The 16,644-nt window shown below is 37.8% G+C and overlaps 3 protein-coding genes across 4 annotated transcripts; 1 reads left to right on the top strand and 2 right to left on the bottom strand.

Moving 5' to 3' along the window:
• Window positions 1–200: 200 nt before the first annotated feature.
• Window positions 201–4,042, top strand: LOC119997736 (transmembrane protein 87A-like). The gene is made up of 5 exons (XM_038844921.1): window positions 201–550; window positions 1,112–2,030; window positions 2,411–2,506; window positions 2,937–3,073; window positions 3,642–4,042. Exons 1-5 carry the CDS (start codon window positions 339–341, stop codon window positions 3,808–3,810), a joined length of 1,533 nt encoding a protein of 510 aa, XP_038700849.1. The 5' UTR covers window positions 201–338; the 3' UTR covers window positions 3,811–4,042.
• A 589-nt stretch (window positions 4,043–4,631) lies between these two features.
• LOC119997353 lies at window positions 4,632–6,889 on the bottom strand. Its single transcript, XM_038844299.1, has 2 exons — window positions 6,774–6,889; window positions 4,632–5,757 (listed from the first exon to the last, which is right to left on the bottom strand). Exon 2 carries the CDS (start codon window positions 5,750–5,752, stop codon window positions 4,982–4,984), a length of 771 nt encoding a protein of 256 aa, XP_038700227.1. The 5' UTR covers window positions 5,753–5,757; window positions 6,774–6,889; the 3' UTR covers window positions 4,632–4,981.
• Window positions 6,890–7,321: 432 nt separating this feature from the next.
• LOC119997351 (3beta-hydroxysteroid-dehydrogenase/decarboxylase) lies at window positions 7,322–14,245 on the bottom strand. Of its 2 annotated transcripts, none has more exons than XM_038844297.1 (13): window positions 14,001–14,245; window positions 13,652–13,897; window positions 13,430–13,519; window positions 13,212–13,345; window positions 12,905–13,075; window positions 11,424–11,549; window positions 10,868–10,947; window positions 10,161–10,359; window positions 9,612–9,717; window positions 9,091–9,265; window positions 8,639–8,795; window positions 8,334–8,400; window positions 7,322–7,857 (listed from the first exon to the last, which is right to left on the bottom strand). In XM_038844297.1, exons 2-13 carry the CDS (start codon window positions 13,881–13,883, stop codon window positions 7,712–7,714), a joined length of 1,683 nt encoding a protein of 560 aa, XP_038700225.1. In that variant the 5' UTR covers window positions 13,884–13,897; window positions 14,001–14,245; the 3' UTR covers window positions 7,322–7,711. The 2 variants fall into 2 exon arrangements, with proteins under 2 accessions (XP_038700225.1, XP_038700226.1); XM_038844298.1 differs by having other exon boundaries at window positions 13,993–14,245.
• Window positions 14,246–16,644: the final 2,399 nt, after the last annotated feature.

Genomic DNA, 16,644 nt, shown 5'->3' on the forward strand with positions numbered 1-16,644 from the left:
AAAAAGGCCGAGCTTCACCTCTTTTCAAGCCCATTTACACCCATAGATAGTTACTGGACCACTAAATCCGCAATTCTTACTGTTGGGTTTTACAGTTTTAGATTGCGAATTGGGCTGCCCAATAATTAATGGGCTCAGAGGCCCAAACTCATCTCGCACCGAATCACCCTCTCTTCAATCTTCAATTTTTTAAGATCCCTTTTGACTTTCCAGTAAAGACTTCCTTCCTTGTCTTCTGTCAGTGCTGATCTCCCGCAAATCTTCCATACCAGACTGTACGTTAGCCACCATTGCAGCAGATCTACAGTTCTCCATACACTTTCTATAGCTCTTCAGCTATGGAGGTTCGAAGATCTGTCTCAGGTTATGCGCTGGTGTTGCACTTAGTGTCGGTATGGGTGTGGTGTGTGAATGGTTCGGTTCATGAGTACAATGGAGTGAACTTCATTAGCAAGGGAAACGCCTTCGTGGTTCACGGAGGCAGCGAGGGGCTTTACTCCTCCTTGCCAAGCCTTAATGAGTCTGCTGCTGCCGGAATTTCTTACATAAAGTAACTCACCCATCTTGGCTCTATTTGTACCCTTTGTTGTATCTTTTGATCAGATTATGCCTTGCAATTATGTTAATGCATTCCGGATTTCAATTATGTTAATGCATTCCGGATTATCTGTGTTTGTTTATTGATTACTGGAGAATTGAGCTCTTGATGTGAAAAATTGAATTGCATATTAATCTCCGAGTATCTGAATCTGAAATGAGAAGATAGGTGTGAAGTCCTTATGTTCCAACTTGATGCAATGAAAACTAAAGGGAGCTTTTGCTTGTTTGAATGTACGTAAGAATGATGTCTGAGATTTGGATGTCCTTGAAGAGATTTGAATTCGCAAATTTACTAATTCACATTGGGTTGAATATACCAGAGTCTTCCTTGTAGTTAATAAAATATTTATTAAGTTTATGTTGTTTATGGTTAGCATTGGATTTACAAGTAGGAAATGTTGATTTTCTGAACTTGGAATGAGTAGCCAAAAGTTGAAAAAACTGATATCTAAAGATTTACTGGCTCTAGTTGGTAACTTCTTGCTGTGTTCTTGATGTGGTCTCTGACCAGATTTGAGAAGATTGCAATCCGGAGGCCTAAGGAAGCTGCTCAGGCTGGTCCATCTATGGTTCAAGCCATTGTTTTTGAGGTTGAAGATAAAGAGACAATCGGTGGCTCTGCTTATGGTGGCCAGAGAGCAGTATGCTGCACTCCAGATCTTGCAAAATTAGGAGTGTGTAAACAAGGGGAGATCATCCACCGTCCATCTACCAGAAATCCTGACTGGCCTCAAGTATTTGGTGTCTCTTTTGAGGGAGATGACCTTGTTGCATATTTTCCATCTAAAACTATACAGATTACGGAAACTGGGATGTATAATCTGTATTTCTTCCACTGTGATCCAAATCTCAAGGGCCTGACCATAGACGGGCAAACTATTTGGAAAAATCCTATGGGATATTTACCTGGAAGGATGGCTCCACTTATGAAGTTTTATGGGTTCATGTCCCTTGCTTTTGTTATACTTGGTATCTTTTGGTTTTCGCAATATGCCAGATTCTGGAGAGAGATTCTTCATCTGCAAAATTGCATAACTTTTGTGATTGCATTGGGAATGTTTGAAATGGCATTGTGGTACTTTGATTATGCAGAGTTCAATGAGACTGGAGTCAGGCCAACTGGAATTACTGTATGGGCGGTCTCCTTTGGCACTGTAAAACAGACAGTGGCACGTCTCATCATACTTCTGGTTTCTATGGGTTACGGTGTTGTGAGACCCACTTTGGGTGGTCTGACATCAAAGGTTCTTATGCTTGGAGGTACATTTTTCCTGGCATCTGAGGTGCTTGAACTTGTGGAGAATGTTGGTACCATAAATGATCTTTCAGGAAAGGCAAGATTATTCCTGGTTCTTCCTGTTGCACTCTTAGATGCCTTCTTCATTCTTTGGATATTTAGGGCTCTCTCCATGACGCTTAATAAACTTCAGGTACACATTCTTACTGAAAAAGACTTATAAAGGAACTTGTTCTGACACATGTTTATATACGGTATAAAGTAGTAGGAACTGATATCTGTAGTAACTAGAAATCTTGGATTGGATGATCCTGTTGTATGTGTTACAACTATGCCACAAAATGCTCCATTTTCATATGAATTATGATAATTCCAAACTTCATGCCTTTGCAATATTTCTTGAGGAATCACCTACAGTGGTTTTGTCTTTTTACTTCCTCTTCATTTTCTGTGGTGTTAAGCAACCTCTACTTTGTCAGCAGCTTGTGAAAAAACGAGTGTTATCTGTAATCACAATATTAAGTAGAGAACCTGAGTATTGACCATAAAGCTAATCTGATGTATTAATGGCAGGCAAAAAGGATGCTGGGAAAATTAGACATTTACAGAAAGTTTACAAATGCACTAGCAGTTGCTGTTATTGTGTCCGTGGGTTGGATCTGCTACGAGGTAACTATATACAGTTTTCTTTACCCTTCTGCATTTCGCTCTAATGCTCTTTTAATTAGATTCAAAAGACATTTGGGCTTGCAGTAGTTGTTAAAATACTATCAGATAGTTGTTAAAATACCATCAGATACTTCCTTCACTTGAGCATATATGAATCCATCACACATATAGCAGTCACCTTTTTCGTTCTAGTGTTAACAAGCTCTTGGATTTAGTCTGTAGCATTTCCTGGATGCATCTGCCCCTTAATGACATACATATTAAAGTGCAACATGGTAGATTTGGTTTTTTGAATGTGCATATATGCCTACATTCAAAAAAATATGCACACGTCATTGTGCTCATTCTTTATTACTAATGTTCGCAAACATTGATTTTTCTGCCTTCCTTTTTCAAAATGTAGTTTGTAACTTTGTATATATCCTTGCAGCTTTACTTCAAGTCAACAGATGTGTACAATGAGCGCTGGCAAAGTGCTTGGATTATCCCTGCATTTTGGCAAGTCTTATCTTTCTCCCTCCTATGTATCATATGTGCTCTTTGGGCACCCTCCCAGAACTCTACACGGTAAGACTCTTAAACTTTGCGCTGATTTCTCAATTTCCTTACATTGTTGTAGTTTCTAACTTTTAAGGAAGATATTGATGATAGACGTTCAAATAGTAGTTGCCCTCCTGTTGGGAGTGCCTTTTTCATATTAAGAAAAATAGTAGTCTTTATACTTGGGGATGATTTTACAGTGGAATTGAAGTCATAAATAAATAGGAGGACCATACATCTTTATAATATCATGTGTAACACCTTCAAAATGTCAAGAAAAGGGCCCCTAAATTTGTTGAAAAGCACAGGCTTTAGGAGTCGGACAACATGAAAAAAAAAAAAAAAAAATTGTTCGGGGAAGATGCCTGTAACCTAAATTCGATATGACAGCTTCCACCCAGAATGCCAGAACTAGTTGTCTGCGATTAACTTGTTATGATAGAATGCAAGGCCCGTCTCTTCTATGGAAGTCTTTGCCTCTTTGTTTGAAAACTGGTGAGCTTCAATGTTCCATCATGTCCCTGGTTGAGCATCAACCAGACCAGGGATGCCATTGTCTTTCTAGACTAAATCTGTCTTCTTTTGTTCTTCACAGATATGCCTATTCTGAAGATGCCGGAGAAGAATTTGAGAAGGAGGATACTCTCACACTGATCAAGCCTTCCTCTGCGGCTTTCTCAAAGGATATTCGAAGGTCACCGGAACCTGAACCAGCTCGTAACAGCAATGGAAAATCAGATGTTGAGGAAGAGAAGACAGAGTAGAGATCTTTATTTCATGGAGTTTGTACATGGGAAGCCTGCTTACTGCTTAGGCGGCTATCATATATTGAAGCACAAGAGATACATCTGTTACATAGACTTGAACTTCCTCACGATAATGTGCATATCGAGTGTCGGTATACCATTTCTTTGAAACTGTGATGCGATGGATTTAGAGACAAAAGACGAATTTTTCCACCTATATTATTTAAATTATTCCATCATAGTCTGTTTCTAGCCTGCTAGGGTTCTGTAACCTTGACTGACAACAGGAAACAGGAGATCATTTATAGATCATTCCATCACTTGTAAAATTGGCCTTTAGCTTCATAGAGATGGAACTTCACCATCGAAAACACCAATCTTGCAGTATAGTATCGTGGAACTACAGGGGTGAAAGTAGTCACAGGAATCAAGAAAGTATAAAGTAGTCACAGCAATCAAGAAAGTATAGAAGATCTGCAGAGCATCCACAGTGGTGTTTGTAATATCAATCACTTCAAAATCATTCTCAATCTTCTCCTTTATCCTACGTGGCACGATTTAATTGGATGAGTAAATCCCACAATATATACTTTTTTCACCCATTGTGTGAACATCTAACACAATTTTCATCCATTGTGTGAACATCTAACACTTAACTTATCAAGAAAGTATCATCTCAAGTATTTCAAAATCATCCCATTGTGGTATTTCAAAATCATCCCATTGTGGATGCTCTGAAAGTATGCTGTTTGACTTTGTATTCCATATACAACAAACTAAAATTGTGTTACTTCTCCACTAAGAAAGAATCTAGGGTTAGGAATTCAAAAACGGCTGCAGGTTTGAAACTTCGCATCTTTCAACACCATAAACAAAGATTCAACATAAAGTAGAGGGGGAGTAGAAGTGAACAGGGAGCTACAATTTCATCCAGAGCGAAATACATAGACTTTGATTGGTTTGTTGCCTATATAGAAAGGTAGGTAATGAACTTCCCTGCTCCTGATCTCTCAAAATACCAAAACCTTTCAACAACAAAACAGCGAAAATGAAAACGAAAACATTCATATAAATAAGTAAAAACAGACTATGCACCTCAAAAATAAAATCACTATGCATTCTTATTACTAGGAAGCAAAACTTCAAAAGTCAAGCTAATCTGATCCTCCAACAACACTTTCTGCTTACTTCAAACCTGCCAGCAATCCTTCTTCATGTGTCCTTTCTTTCCACAAGAAAAGCACTGGATATCCCTTTTTCTCTTTTTCATCGATCTTGGCTGGTCACTGCCAGCATCATCATCATCACTCTTGCCAACCTCTGAACTAGCCAGATCGTAATCCGAAAGCCATAACTCTGCATCAGCACATCTAGATTCAAGCTCAAAAATATTCCATTTGTCCTTTTCCACAATATATGCAGTTTTGATTGGGTCAAATTTTGAAGGGAGAGAATCTAGTGCTACTTGGACCAAGAGAAATTCAGGAAAGATAACACCCACATCTTTCAACCTCGCAGCAAGCCATGACATTTTTGAAATGTGCTCGCGCACATTACCCTGGCCATCATATCTCATATTCATCATGTTTCTTAAAGTTGAAGTGGCCGTGCCCTTCTCGATACTCATAAAAAAGTCTTCCAGGAAATCTAAAAACAGTTTGGCTTTTCCAGATTTATGCTCAGGAACAAGAAAAGAGATGCCATCTGAGACTGTCAGTTTCATCATCAGCAAGCTTAAGCGATTACTTCTCTCCCATTTTTCATGACTTCTCACCCATTCTTCATAAGGAGCTCCCCCTTTTTCATCCGAGCTATCTCGAGGAGGCTCAACTGGTTCCTCTTTACGAAGAGCCAAGTCCAAATCCGCAAAACAAAGAGCAAATTCTACGTCATTTTTCCACCGAATCCAGCTCTCATAGTTTAGGTCGTCTAGCCTTCTAATTGCATCCAACGAAATCATGATGGCTGTAAAGCAACAAAATAAAGATCCGGTAAGAATTCAATATCAAAAAATGAACTGCACTGCTCGAATAAACTTGCTTTGTGCAATGAAAATTGAGCATAGACTATTGGTCAACAAAATGCAGAGATGGAATCACAAGGAAAGAGAAAACACAAGGAAAGAGAGAACATAAAACAAGCCAAATGGACCCTTAGCTCTGCAAGATATATTTTCGGTCACAAGCGCAGAGATGGCATCAGAGACAGTATGTTGCATCATAAGCTTAAGCGATAACTTCTCTCCCATTTTCCCTGGATTTTCATCACGAAAATTGTATCCTTCATCGGTCTATCCCAAGGAGACTGTTGGTTTATCTTTCACTAAGAGCCAAGTCCAGATCAGCGAAACATAGAACAATGATTAAATTTTATGTCATTTTTCCATCGAATCCAGCCCTCATAGTTTAGGCTGTGTAGAGTTCTAATCTCATCCACACGAATCATGATTGCTGTTACAGCAACAAAACAAAGCTCACATAAGAATATTCCAACATTTGAGGTACTACTTCTTGTGGTTGTCGCGGTAGTCATAAAAAGAGAGTTCAGAGGATTTCTTTACTGTTTGATGGTGATGGAGGCGAGGCCGACGTCGTGTATAGTAGTTCCGCATGGGGCAAAATTTTGCAAACACAAACCCCATCCATGGGGGGACAAACAAAAGAATTCAATAAAACTAATCAAAAATAAGTAAATTGGGGAAGAAAACTCACACTGTACATCAAATTCAACCGAACATGATCAATACAGAAAAACAAAACTAATCAATCGGAGAAACAATTCAATTCAATTCAGGCAGTCAAGAACTATAATTCACCTCAAACCAGGTTTTATAGATATATATAGATGATCCACACCTCTAGAACTTTTCTTCCAACAATTTTTTTTTTCTTTCTGGTTCTATTGCAACTTGATCGTAAAGAAACTCGATACCATGCTTATCAGATCAAAGAAAAAAGAAGAAATTTTGTTCACTCGCATACCAAAATCAGAAGGAATTTTACTCACTCGAAGATCCAACTTCTTCGCACGCACCCAATTGGGTCTTGCAGATAAAAGTCTGATCCAAAAGTGTTTCAAGAAGTTACGTGTGCTTAGCTTAACAAGAATTTAAGTCGGTAACGGACTCCGAGTAAATCGGTAACGGACTCTGAGTAATAATTCAATATTAAAAAATTACGAGAAATAATTTTTTTCAAATCGCCTTTTTGTAAAGTTTTTCCGTTTGTCTTATCAAAAAGATTGCGACTGAGCAAAATTACCACCGTAATATATATGTTCTTTCATAAAAAAAAGTCAGAATTTAGGATTGTTTCTATGCCCGGCCCGGGCCTTTAGAGACGGGCCTTGCCTTCACGGGCCAGCCCACAAGATTTTTAAAAAATTAAAGTTAATTAATAATTAGAAAGGGGAATAAATGTCATAAAAGATGTTGTAGTTTGATGGCTAGTACCAATCTATTGCGACACCAGTGGCTTATTAGGGGTGAATATAAGAGTAGTTTCTGAGTCGATCAAACTGCAATAGAAGAAACGCAGATTCAAAAACCAAGATCAAGAAACGTTGAAGAAAAAACACCTCAAAGATCCAAAACTCACTGAAGTCCTTTACAGCCCGATCAATGGTTCAGTGACTACCAGAGGCAAAATATATTGGTTTGGTTGACGCAGAACCATATTAACACTACAGGGGCGTTTACTGATCTAAAAACCACATACCGCACCCAATGCTGTCAAGGTTATTGGGAGGTACGTTGATCACATCAGCGTGAGCTACATTGAGAAGAATAAACAGCCTCCTCAAGCCTGATCTTGCACAAAAGTCGTTACTGACAATGCTACATGCCAACACACGCAACGTAAAATAATCAGAATGCCAAGGGTGGCAAGGGGCAGTGCATACAGACACCTCCTAGCGGAGATCAGTCGCTCTTTTTAGAACTTAAGAACCTTTTGACAACATCAGACTTCATTCTGGATGCCATACTGAGAACTTCCATGGCCATAGAATCAATTTCTTGTTCCCTTTTGTCATACACCAAGAAAGCTGTGAAGGCAATAGGAATTCCTGCATTTTAAAAGGAGAAGAAATCCTATTAGCTAATGCAATCGGTATTGAAAAACTTATAGGGAGAATTGAGCAAACAGATAATGACAATAAAGGTAGCACATTAAAGTACTGTGGAGCCAAATAACTTGTGCAAATTAGATAATTGCTATTGACAGGGAAGAACAGCCCATGCAAGGAGAGGAAATCCAATTTATGCTTTAGGCTATCGCCATATGCTTACAATTCATTGATTGCATGAAAATGCTACCCTTTGAAACTGATTAATCTTAAAATAACATTCAAAAATTGTAGTCAAGAATTTGAGCCTTGACATTCCCAAAGTTGATGAAAGTTTCACAGTACTACAACTTTTTAGACTGGCTATATTAAAAATTAAATGCTGGTATTTTTTGAAATAATAAGTACAAGAAGGGGCAAGGAGATGTAAGTATGCCAAGTGTGCATGAGAAAAAAAGAGAGGGAGAGAGACAGACCTATAATAAACAAGCTCTGAATCGACATGGCTCCAAGGAGGCTAAGGATGAAGAAGGATAGAACCACCTGTTTAATATTAGCAAGTTCAGAGCAACAGACAGGATTGACCAGATAAGATTCTCAAAGTGATCAATGTTCAGACATGTAAATTACGCACACCAAAATTACATGAAATTATGTAAACTAATTATAACGAGGACAATATGTTAAGGCACAGCAATACGTTGCTAGCCTGTGCTAAGTTAGAATACCTGCAACTTAAATTAAACAGGTCAAGAAGAAACGTCAAGAAAATGGAGAATACCTTGAGAAACAGCATCCAGTCATTCCCTCTGCAAAGAGACTTCAGAATATAAACACTCGTATTCCATGATGAGGCCACTGACTGAGCAAAGCGTTGTGAATTGTCTTCCGATAACTGGAAATGCGATGCAGGAATTTTTTCAATTGAGTATCCCAATCTGCATCAGAAGAAATTCAAAACTTTCATAGTAAGTTTCTGTTGTCTTCCCATGCCAGTTGCAATTCGGAAAATGTCAATATCAATTAGCCTTTCCATTAAGAGGCCCCATAATGCAGAAGCTCAATAGTCTGGAAAATCTTAAAATTTCTATTTAAAAAAATGAGGACTAATAAGGATGGGTGATTGGAGGATAGGATTTAAGGACCACAATCAAAAATCAAAAGGAAGAATCTGAAAAAAATAATTCACGGCTAAACACAAGATACGTAAAGGAATAAGGTGAATGTGCATACATTTTATCTGGTAAACTGCCATGAATGAATAAGAAGATTGACGCCAATAAGAAAAGCTTCAAAAGCACCGTAATGATAGTTGATTGAGTGGCAATGAAGTTGTAGTAAATTCCAACCAAAACTAATAATGCAATCAGCGTTTTCTTTGTATCCTTCCAAAGTAACGTGTCAGCAACTGCAGGCATCAAGAGCGCAACCATTAAGAAATATCTGTAAGACATAAACTCGATCACATGCAGTCAGGCTAGCAGCTTCTCAAAATGATGAATGAGCAATCACAAAATAATACCAAAAATATCATTAGAACATTCCTATCTCGATGGACCATGATCCCCCATGCTCAACAACAATGCAAGATCATAACATGGAAGGAGTCTGGTTTACAGTAGCATGAGGACATCAAAAGAATTAAATACAGTTTGACAAGCATTACTGTTCAAAGCTTTTGCAACATATATTCTAAAATAGGAAAGGGAAATTATGAAATTTTTATTATCTGTGTCAGAATTATTGATTCGTACCCCTTCCATTTCCAAGATACACGGAAGCTTTAGATGGCCCCTCTCTTTTTGGTTGATGTTCAGCCCTCAAGTGTGGGTATGTCTCAAGTGTTCTCTTCAGACCCTCCTGCGTAGGAGTCAAAATTAAAATGTTAAAAAAGTACATCACCTTAGCCTGAACTAGGACCACACTGTAACACTAAGAGCATGTCTTTGAACTACATATTCATTTCTGGTTGGTAAAAGAGCTTAGCAATCAACACTATCCAGTTTAGGGTCAAATCCTGTATGGAATTTACAGACCGTGATTTGAACTACCCATAATAGCCAAATCTGTAGACAAAAGAATTGTGGGCTAAGTATGATTGATCAATCAATAATATGAAATATCATATGCTTCAGAAGGTTGAAATTAACAGAATTTAGTGAGTGCAGGAACAGAAAGAGGCATGAGTAGTCTCTACCCAACTAAAAGAGTCGTGGAAATTTATTAAAGTTCAGCACCCCCACCCCACCCACCAATTTTAATGCAGTAAAAAGGTGATTCTGAGTAATAAAACAATATAGAACCTTAAGTGACACTATGGGGGTATAGCCAAGTCGTTCCCTTGCTTTTGAACAGTCAAAAGATCTGCTACACGAGAGAAGTCTTATCCTTGAAGGCGTCAATTGTGGAACTTTCATGCCATACCGGCCAAATAGCTTATACATCCACTCCACCACATGCGCGATTGGCATTACAGCGAAGGCCGGAATTTTTATTCTTGGCCTGAAAATAATAACTCAGACAAAAAACAAAGTTGTGATTGGCTTTGCAAAATAAGATTAATTTGAACTTGACGAGAGAAATACCAAAGACAAATTAAAAAAGGGTGATACCCAAAAAATTTAATACAATATTTAAGTTTCTCGTGTATAGCAAATAAGGAAAACATTGGACACCCAACACATCAAAGATAATTACAATATGAGAATTCCAAATCAAAATACAGTTTAAGGCCAACACAAAATTAAGCAAACTGCAGTAAGAAAATGACTCAAGGTCCACGGTAAAGATTTTTTGTGATGTGTACTCAAACTGGCTGCATAAATCTCTGTTGGATCCTTTGCATATGAATTTTCATAACAAAAATGGTATACAAGGTCCAAGGTGCCTTATAATGGTTAGGATAAGGAATTTCTCACCAGATGAGATTAATTCCACAAACACCAGAAGAAACACATCTATGATGTAGGAGTTTACTTATGATCAAAGGGAAAACATGAGAAGAAAGTACCTTTCATAGCCAAGGCCTTCTAGGACAAGCGATGTAAACTCCCAAAACTTGATAGGCTCCATATTAGTTACAAAGTATGGCTGCAAAATATGCTAACTTTCAACCAGAACCAATATCTGACTGTTTACTTTTACATGCCAATCACATTAAAAAAATGAATGTGCATGAAATTACAGAAGATACTACTATATTCCTCACATATATCACTAGAGATATACACATCAAATTTAACAGCTCATCTTTAAGCTCAGTCCATAAAATATTCTTCAATAGTAGATCAGCATATAAATAAGAAAGAATCACGCTCCTACTCTCACTAAAGAGTGAAACAACAAATAAAAATCAAGGGTTTGGCATGCTTAGAAGAGTAGAGGCCAACCACAACATGCCATGCACACTGACTGTAATTTTACTTTTCCAGTTATTCCTTGTCACAAAAAGTTATATTTGAAGCATGGAGGCACCTAAATGGTGGAAACCAACAGTATTTCATTTTCCTAATCCTACAACAGAAAAATCAATGAAAGCAAGGTTGACTAAGCCATTAAGGTGGTACCTCCCCAGCAGCATTTTTGGAAACTTGTCCTTCTGATGCTAAAGCCCGTTCAGCACATATATGGGCATGTGCCACATTTTCAACATACGTGAAATCATAAACGTTATTACCATCACCGATAATGAACTGGCCATTCCAAAATCAAACAAACAAAAAAGATTTAGCTGAAAAAAGCATACAAAAATAGTATATACATGTATTATCTACACATAGAGCAAAGCATACAAATCTTTTCATTTCATAACCGAAAATTTGGGTTACTCGACAACAATTATTATCTGACCAATCACTGTCACCAGGACATATCAGAGACTACGTATACTATCGTGTATCACATATGTTGTTAAATGTTCAACATCATATTAAATTAATAAACCATTTCTATGAAACTCTGCACATTCGAGAGACATTTAGATAAGTATCAGAAAGCGTAATGTAGAGCAGGTATTTATTAGGCTTGTCTAAATGCTGACGCCAAAGAGTAGACATCTTTTTGCTCAGAAGGGTATCATAAGTTCCCTTTTCACAAATGTAATGCACATTCCCTTTTCAATGAGCTTAATCATCGACAATTCTCTAATCAACGAAGGAAGTACAACTTGAAATGTGAAAATCTCCTCGACAAAAAGATTGATATTCACCTAGGCAGGAGCAAATGGAGAACTACGTAGGCAGGATTAAGAGATTAAGAGGGGAGCAAAGTGTTTTTGGAAATATAGGAAATAACATTTCTCCAAATTGAAAGGATGCAACTAGAGGTAATTAAAGAATAGTTTACGTAACATGCCCTAGTGACACAAATATAATTCTCTCCACCACTAAGCCACAACCCTATACTCCAGAAACTAAAAGGAACTGGCTGGCATTTTCAGCCCACCATTTAGTTTGATCTCCATAAGCCTGGATCTTCTAAATGATGCTGCTTATCTTAAAAAACAACAAATAGCAAGTTTAAATTTACCTGCATGGGTCGACTTGACATTATTTGGCTATCAAAATTCATATGCTAATGTACCCAACAAGGTACAACCATCATAGAATGTCTCAGAACCGAACTTCAATAGATTTCATCTAGGGTTTCTCTCTTACCATATTTCCTAGGCTAATAGTAGGGAAATAACACAAAACACTTAAAGCCCTGGTAAGAGAATCTCAACCCTTCTCAAGCTAAATTGCCAAGTAATTTGACAAGTCTCATTCCCCTATAAATACCAAGCGTATGGCTCATTCTAAGGGAGCTGAAAAATGATCAAGGAGATGCCCATAATGAGAAAGGGACTCTTTACGAGATCAAGAAGAAGGAAGCAGAGGATGGTGCACGAGAAAAGCGCAAAGCAAAGGAGTGTGAATCCAAAATCAATAAAAATTCAAACTGTTACCATATTTTTTCAATTATCTATTTTGCATAATTTGTTGCCAACAGTCATATACAAAAAGAAGGGGGGCAGGGGACTCTACAAGAATAGGAAAAGCATAATTACCTTCGCTTTCCCAGCCCTAGCAGCAGAGACTAAAGATGGAACAAATAACTTATCACCAGGACCGAAAATGCTACTCGGACGTATGCAGCATGTTAAAAGTCCATTGGCACCATTTGCATCGATAACCAATTTCTCTCCTTCTGTTTTCGTTGCTGAATAGGAATCAATGTGCTGAATAGGTTGAACAATATTAAAATTCAATAACAATGACACACATTTTTGTTTTATGTGTGTATGCATGTATATGATAAATGGAAACAGAAAATGCAATTGTGTTCATCAATTATGGAACATGTCTGATTAGCACCTTAGCTGGGTATGGCAACGACTCGTTCCCATTAATGATGCCATGAATCCCATCAAATACCACACTAGGAGAGCTAGTATAGATAAGCCTCTTTACGTTTAACTCAACACAAGCATCAATAACATTCTTAGTCCCTGTTGCACTTGAAACTATGAATATCAAAACAAAGTAGCAACCTCCTCAAGCAAGACAAGAAATATTTTAAATATGACTAGTACCTTGTACATTGACTGAATAATGAAGCTGCTGATTGTTAATGGAAGAATCTGGAGCAGCCATGTGGAACACAACCTTTGCTCCTTCGCAAGCTATAGATTAGGAAAACACGGCAACAGAATACTGAATACACTTTCATTGATGATTCAAACTGAACTTTTATACAAATCTGTGATTCTAATTCGAAGTGATAGTGACATCACTGGAGATAGAGTGGATTCGACCTTTGAGTACTTGAGCCTTGTGGCGGAGATCAACAGATACATACTGAGCACGGCCGGACTGTAGCGCTTCGCCAACGACTCCATTCTCCTCAGCCGGGTCCAGGACGATGGATGGTCCCAAATCAGCAATACGAACGGAATACGTGCCGTATTTGATGAGCATTTCCACCAGATGCCGAGCAGCGAAGCCCCTGCCTCCGGTCACGACGCACCATCTTTCCTCCCCTGACATCGTTCACGAAACCCCTACAAATCAGAAGCAAAGCGTCGTGGGACATGAGATTCAAAAGATACAAGAGTAATCAATCTGAAGATATGATGATAAAAATCTATGTATATACAAAGTTACGTTTCCGTTTGCTTTTGAAGTCTCGGTCTCTACTGGTTCAACCGCCTGCAGATCCCGATCTATGAACCAGTTGTGAATGTTGTGAGAGACGGACTGATGCCTGACTGGCTCTCTATTTTATAGAGTTTCGTTTGGATTGTGTCAGTTTATGCAGTGCAAGTTCAACGAAGCCAACTTCGTCTTCTATTTCACCAAGCCGCGACGAAGCCAGCTAATCCGGTTCGAGTACAGAATCCCGGACCACAATCACTGGCCAGAGAACAGTAACATAACACTATCATCAAAACGACATCGTTTAAAGTTCTCATATTGCTTAAAAACACTTTCAGTTCAGCCAAGAAACAATACCGTATCAAAGAAAGAGAGAAAGAAACCCAACCGGAGAAAAATTGACAACGACGGTCTCGGCCTCGTCGTCCGCGCCCAAGAAGTGATTGAGGATCAAGAAAGCGATCGAGCTACCAAAGAAAAAGAGAGAGCAATGACAGAGTGATGAAACCTAGGTTTCCCTTGCTCGAACTTGCGTAAGAAAACAAGAGGGAGAGAATTAATCTCAAGTTTTTTTATTAATTTGTTTGATACCTCCTAACTACAAAGCCACGGCTTATATAGCTTTTTAAGCAAAACTAATACTAATAATAATTATATACCTATTCCTACAAATAATATAACTTAACCCTATAATTCAGCCTCATATTTGACAATTATTAACAAACTAAGAAACTAAATATTCTCTTAATAACTTGATAATTGTAAACGTTTCATAATACTAATAGATATCAATCTCCTTGAAATATATGAGAATCTTGGTCTTCATCATTCTCATCCCCTTCAAAGCATTTTTTTCCTCAATGACAAAATCAGGAAACTGCACCGGCCTTCCCTTATTAGAGAAAATTCGACCTCGAATTTTAAAGAGTGGTAATAGGAAAAACCTTGTCGAGAATAACATTATGGATGTGAAGAAGCATGTCTCCAACCAATACTTCCTTTAACCCTCAACTTCAACTATCAAAGAGACTGAAGGATTTTTGACCTTGCTAAACCAGTTGGGAATGACAAAATCAACATATTTAAAAAGCACCATAATATTGTTAGGATTTGCTAATTGAGTAATGTCTGATTTTTCCTCCAATATTTCTTCCTTGATATCTTCTTGAAGCAACAAATCTCCTTCATCCGGATAATCATCGAATATTGGAACCGATAATTCATCTATTCCCGCATCAATAGAATTCACATTCAAGTATTCCTCTTTTTTTCCATCGAAAATAGAGGTCGATGATTTATTCAGATCATCCTCCTCACCTTCAGTTGATGCTTGCTCTGATATATCCAACATAAACCTTGGTCGGCTATCATCGCTGTGATGATCACCTTTGTTGGAATCCATGCTATTGTCCTTTTTGAGATGCTTTGTTGAGATTACCGCGATCTCGATATCGACAATTGCAGTGTTAGTGTTTAACTCTTTTTTCCTTGACGAAGAGTGAACTGGAGAATCATATGATGATCCAGAATAACTGGCATGGGAGTGACGACGGGTTTTACTATGGGTACTCTTACGTCGATGTCGTCCCTTGTAGCTAGCAGTGATCTCCTCTTCAAAGTGAGCCAACAATAGTTGAATGTCTTGAGTTCTAGTTTGAAACTCCAGGCGTAAAGCCTGTAGCTTATTCTCCAATGAATCGAGTCGTTCCTCGTCGGTTGCCATTCAAAGGAGCCTCTCAATGAAAGCACCAATGATGAAACCTAGGGTTTCCCTTGCTCAAACTTGCGTAAGAAAACAAGAGAGAGATAATTAATCTCAAATCTTTTTATTAATTTCTTTCATACCTCCTAACTACAAAGCTACGGCTTATATAGCCATTCAAGCAAAACTAATACTAATAATAATTGTATACCTATTCCTACAAATAATATAACTTAACCCTATAATTCAACCTCATATTTGACAATTATTAACAAACTAGGAAACTAAATATTCTCTTAATAACTTGATAATTGTAAATGTTTCATAATACTAGTAGATATCAATCTCCTTGAAATATATGAGAATCTTGGTCTTCATCATTCCCATCCCCTTCAAAGCATCTTTGTCCTCAAAGACAAAATCAAGAAACTGCACCGACCTTCCCTTATTGGAGAAAACTCGACCTCGAATTTTAAAGAGTGGTAGTAGTAAAAACCCTATCGAGAACAACATCATTGATACGAAGAAGCATGTCTTCGACCAATATTTCCTTGAACCCTCAACTTCAATTATCAAAGAGACTGAAGAATTCTTGACCTTGCTAAACCAGTTGGGAATGACAAAATCAACATATTCAACAAGCACCATAATATTATCGGGATTTGCTAATTGAGTAATGTTTGATTTTTCCTCCAATATATCTTCCTTGATCTCTTCTTGCGGTATCAAATCTCCTTCGTCCGGATAATCATCGAATATTGGGGCTGATAATTCATCTATTCCCACAGCAATAAAATTCACGTTCAAGTCTAGACGTTGATAATTTATTCAGATCATCACCATAATATTATCGGGATTTGCTAATTGAGTAATGTTTGATTTTTCCTCCAATATATCTTCCTTGATCTCTTCTTGCGGTATCAAATCTCCTTCGTCCGGATAATCATCGAA

Source organism: Tripterygium wilfordii, chromosome 4, assembly GCF_013401445.1.
Source record: "Tripterygium wilfordii isolate XIE 37 chromosome 4, ASM1340144v1, whole genome shotgun sequence".
NCBI lineage: Eukaryota > Viridiplantae > Streptophyta > Magnoliopsida > Celastrales > Celastraceae > Tripterygium > Tripterygium wilfordii.

Bases quoted from the DNA above. Each gene is read 5' to 3' on its own strand.
- LOC119997351 (XM_038844297.1), bottom strand. From the start codon at position 13,883: ATGTCAGGGGAGGAAAGATGGTGCGTCGTGACCGGAGGCAGGGGCTTC. The intron at 8,401-8,638 runs GTATTCTCCATT...AATATTAAACAG, and splicing joins ACTGGATGCTGTTTCTCAAG to GTGGTTCTATCCTTCTTCAT. The intron at 7,858-8,333 runs GTCTGTCTCTCT...TTTAAAATGCAG, and splicing joins TCAGAGCTTGTTTATTATAG to GAATTCCTATTGCCTTCACA.
- LOC119997353 (XM_038844299.1), bottom strand. From the start codon at position 5,752: ATGATTTCGTTGGATGCAATTAGAAGGCTAGACGACCTAAACTATGAG.
- LOC119997736 (XM_038844921.1), top strand. From the start codon at position 339: ATGGAGGTTCGAAGATCTGTCTCAGGTTATGCGCTGGTGTTGCACTTA. The intron at 551-1,111 runs GTAACTCACCCA...GTCTCTGACCAG, and splicing joins GCCGGAATTTCTTACATAAA to ATTTGAGAAGATTGCAATCC. The intron at 2,507-2,936 runs GTAACTATATAC...ATATCCTTGCAG, and splicing joins TGGGTTGGATCTGCTACGAG to CTTTACTTCAAGTCAACAGA.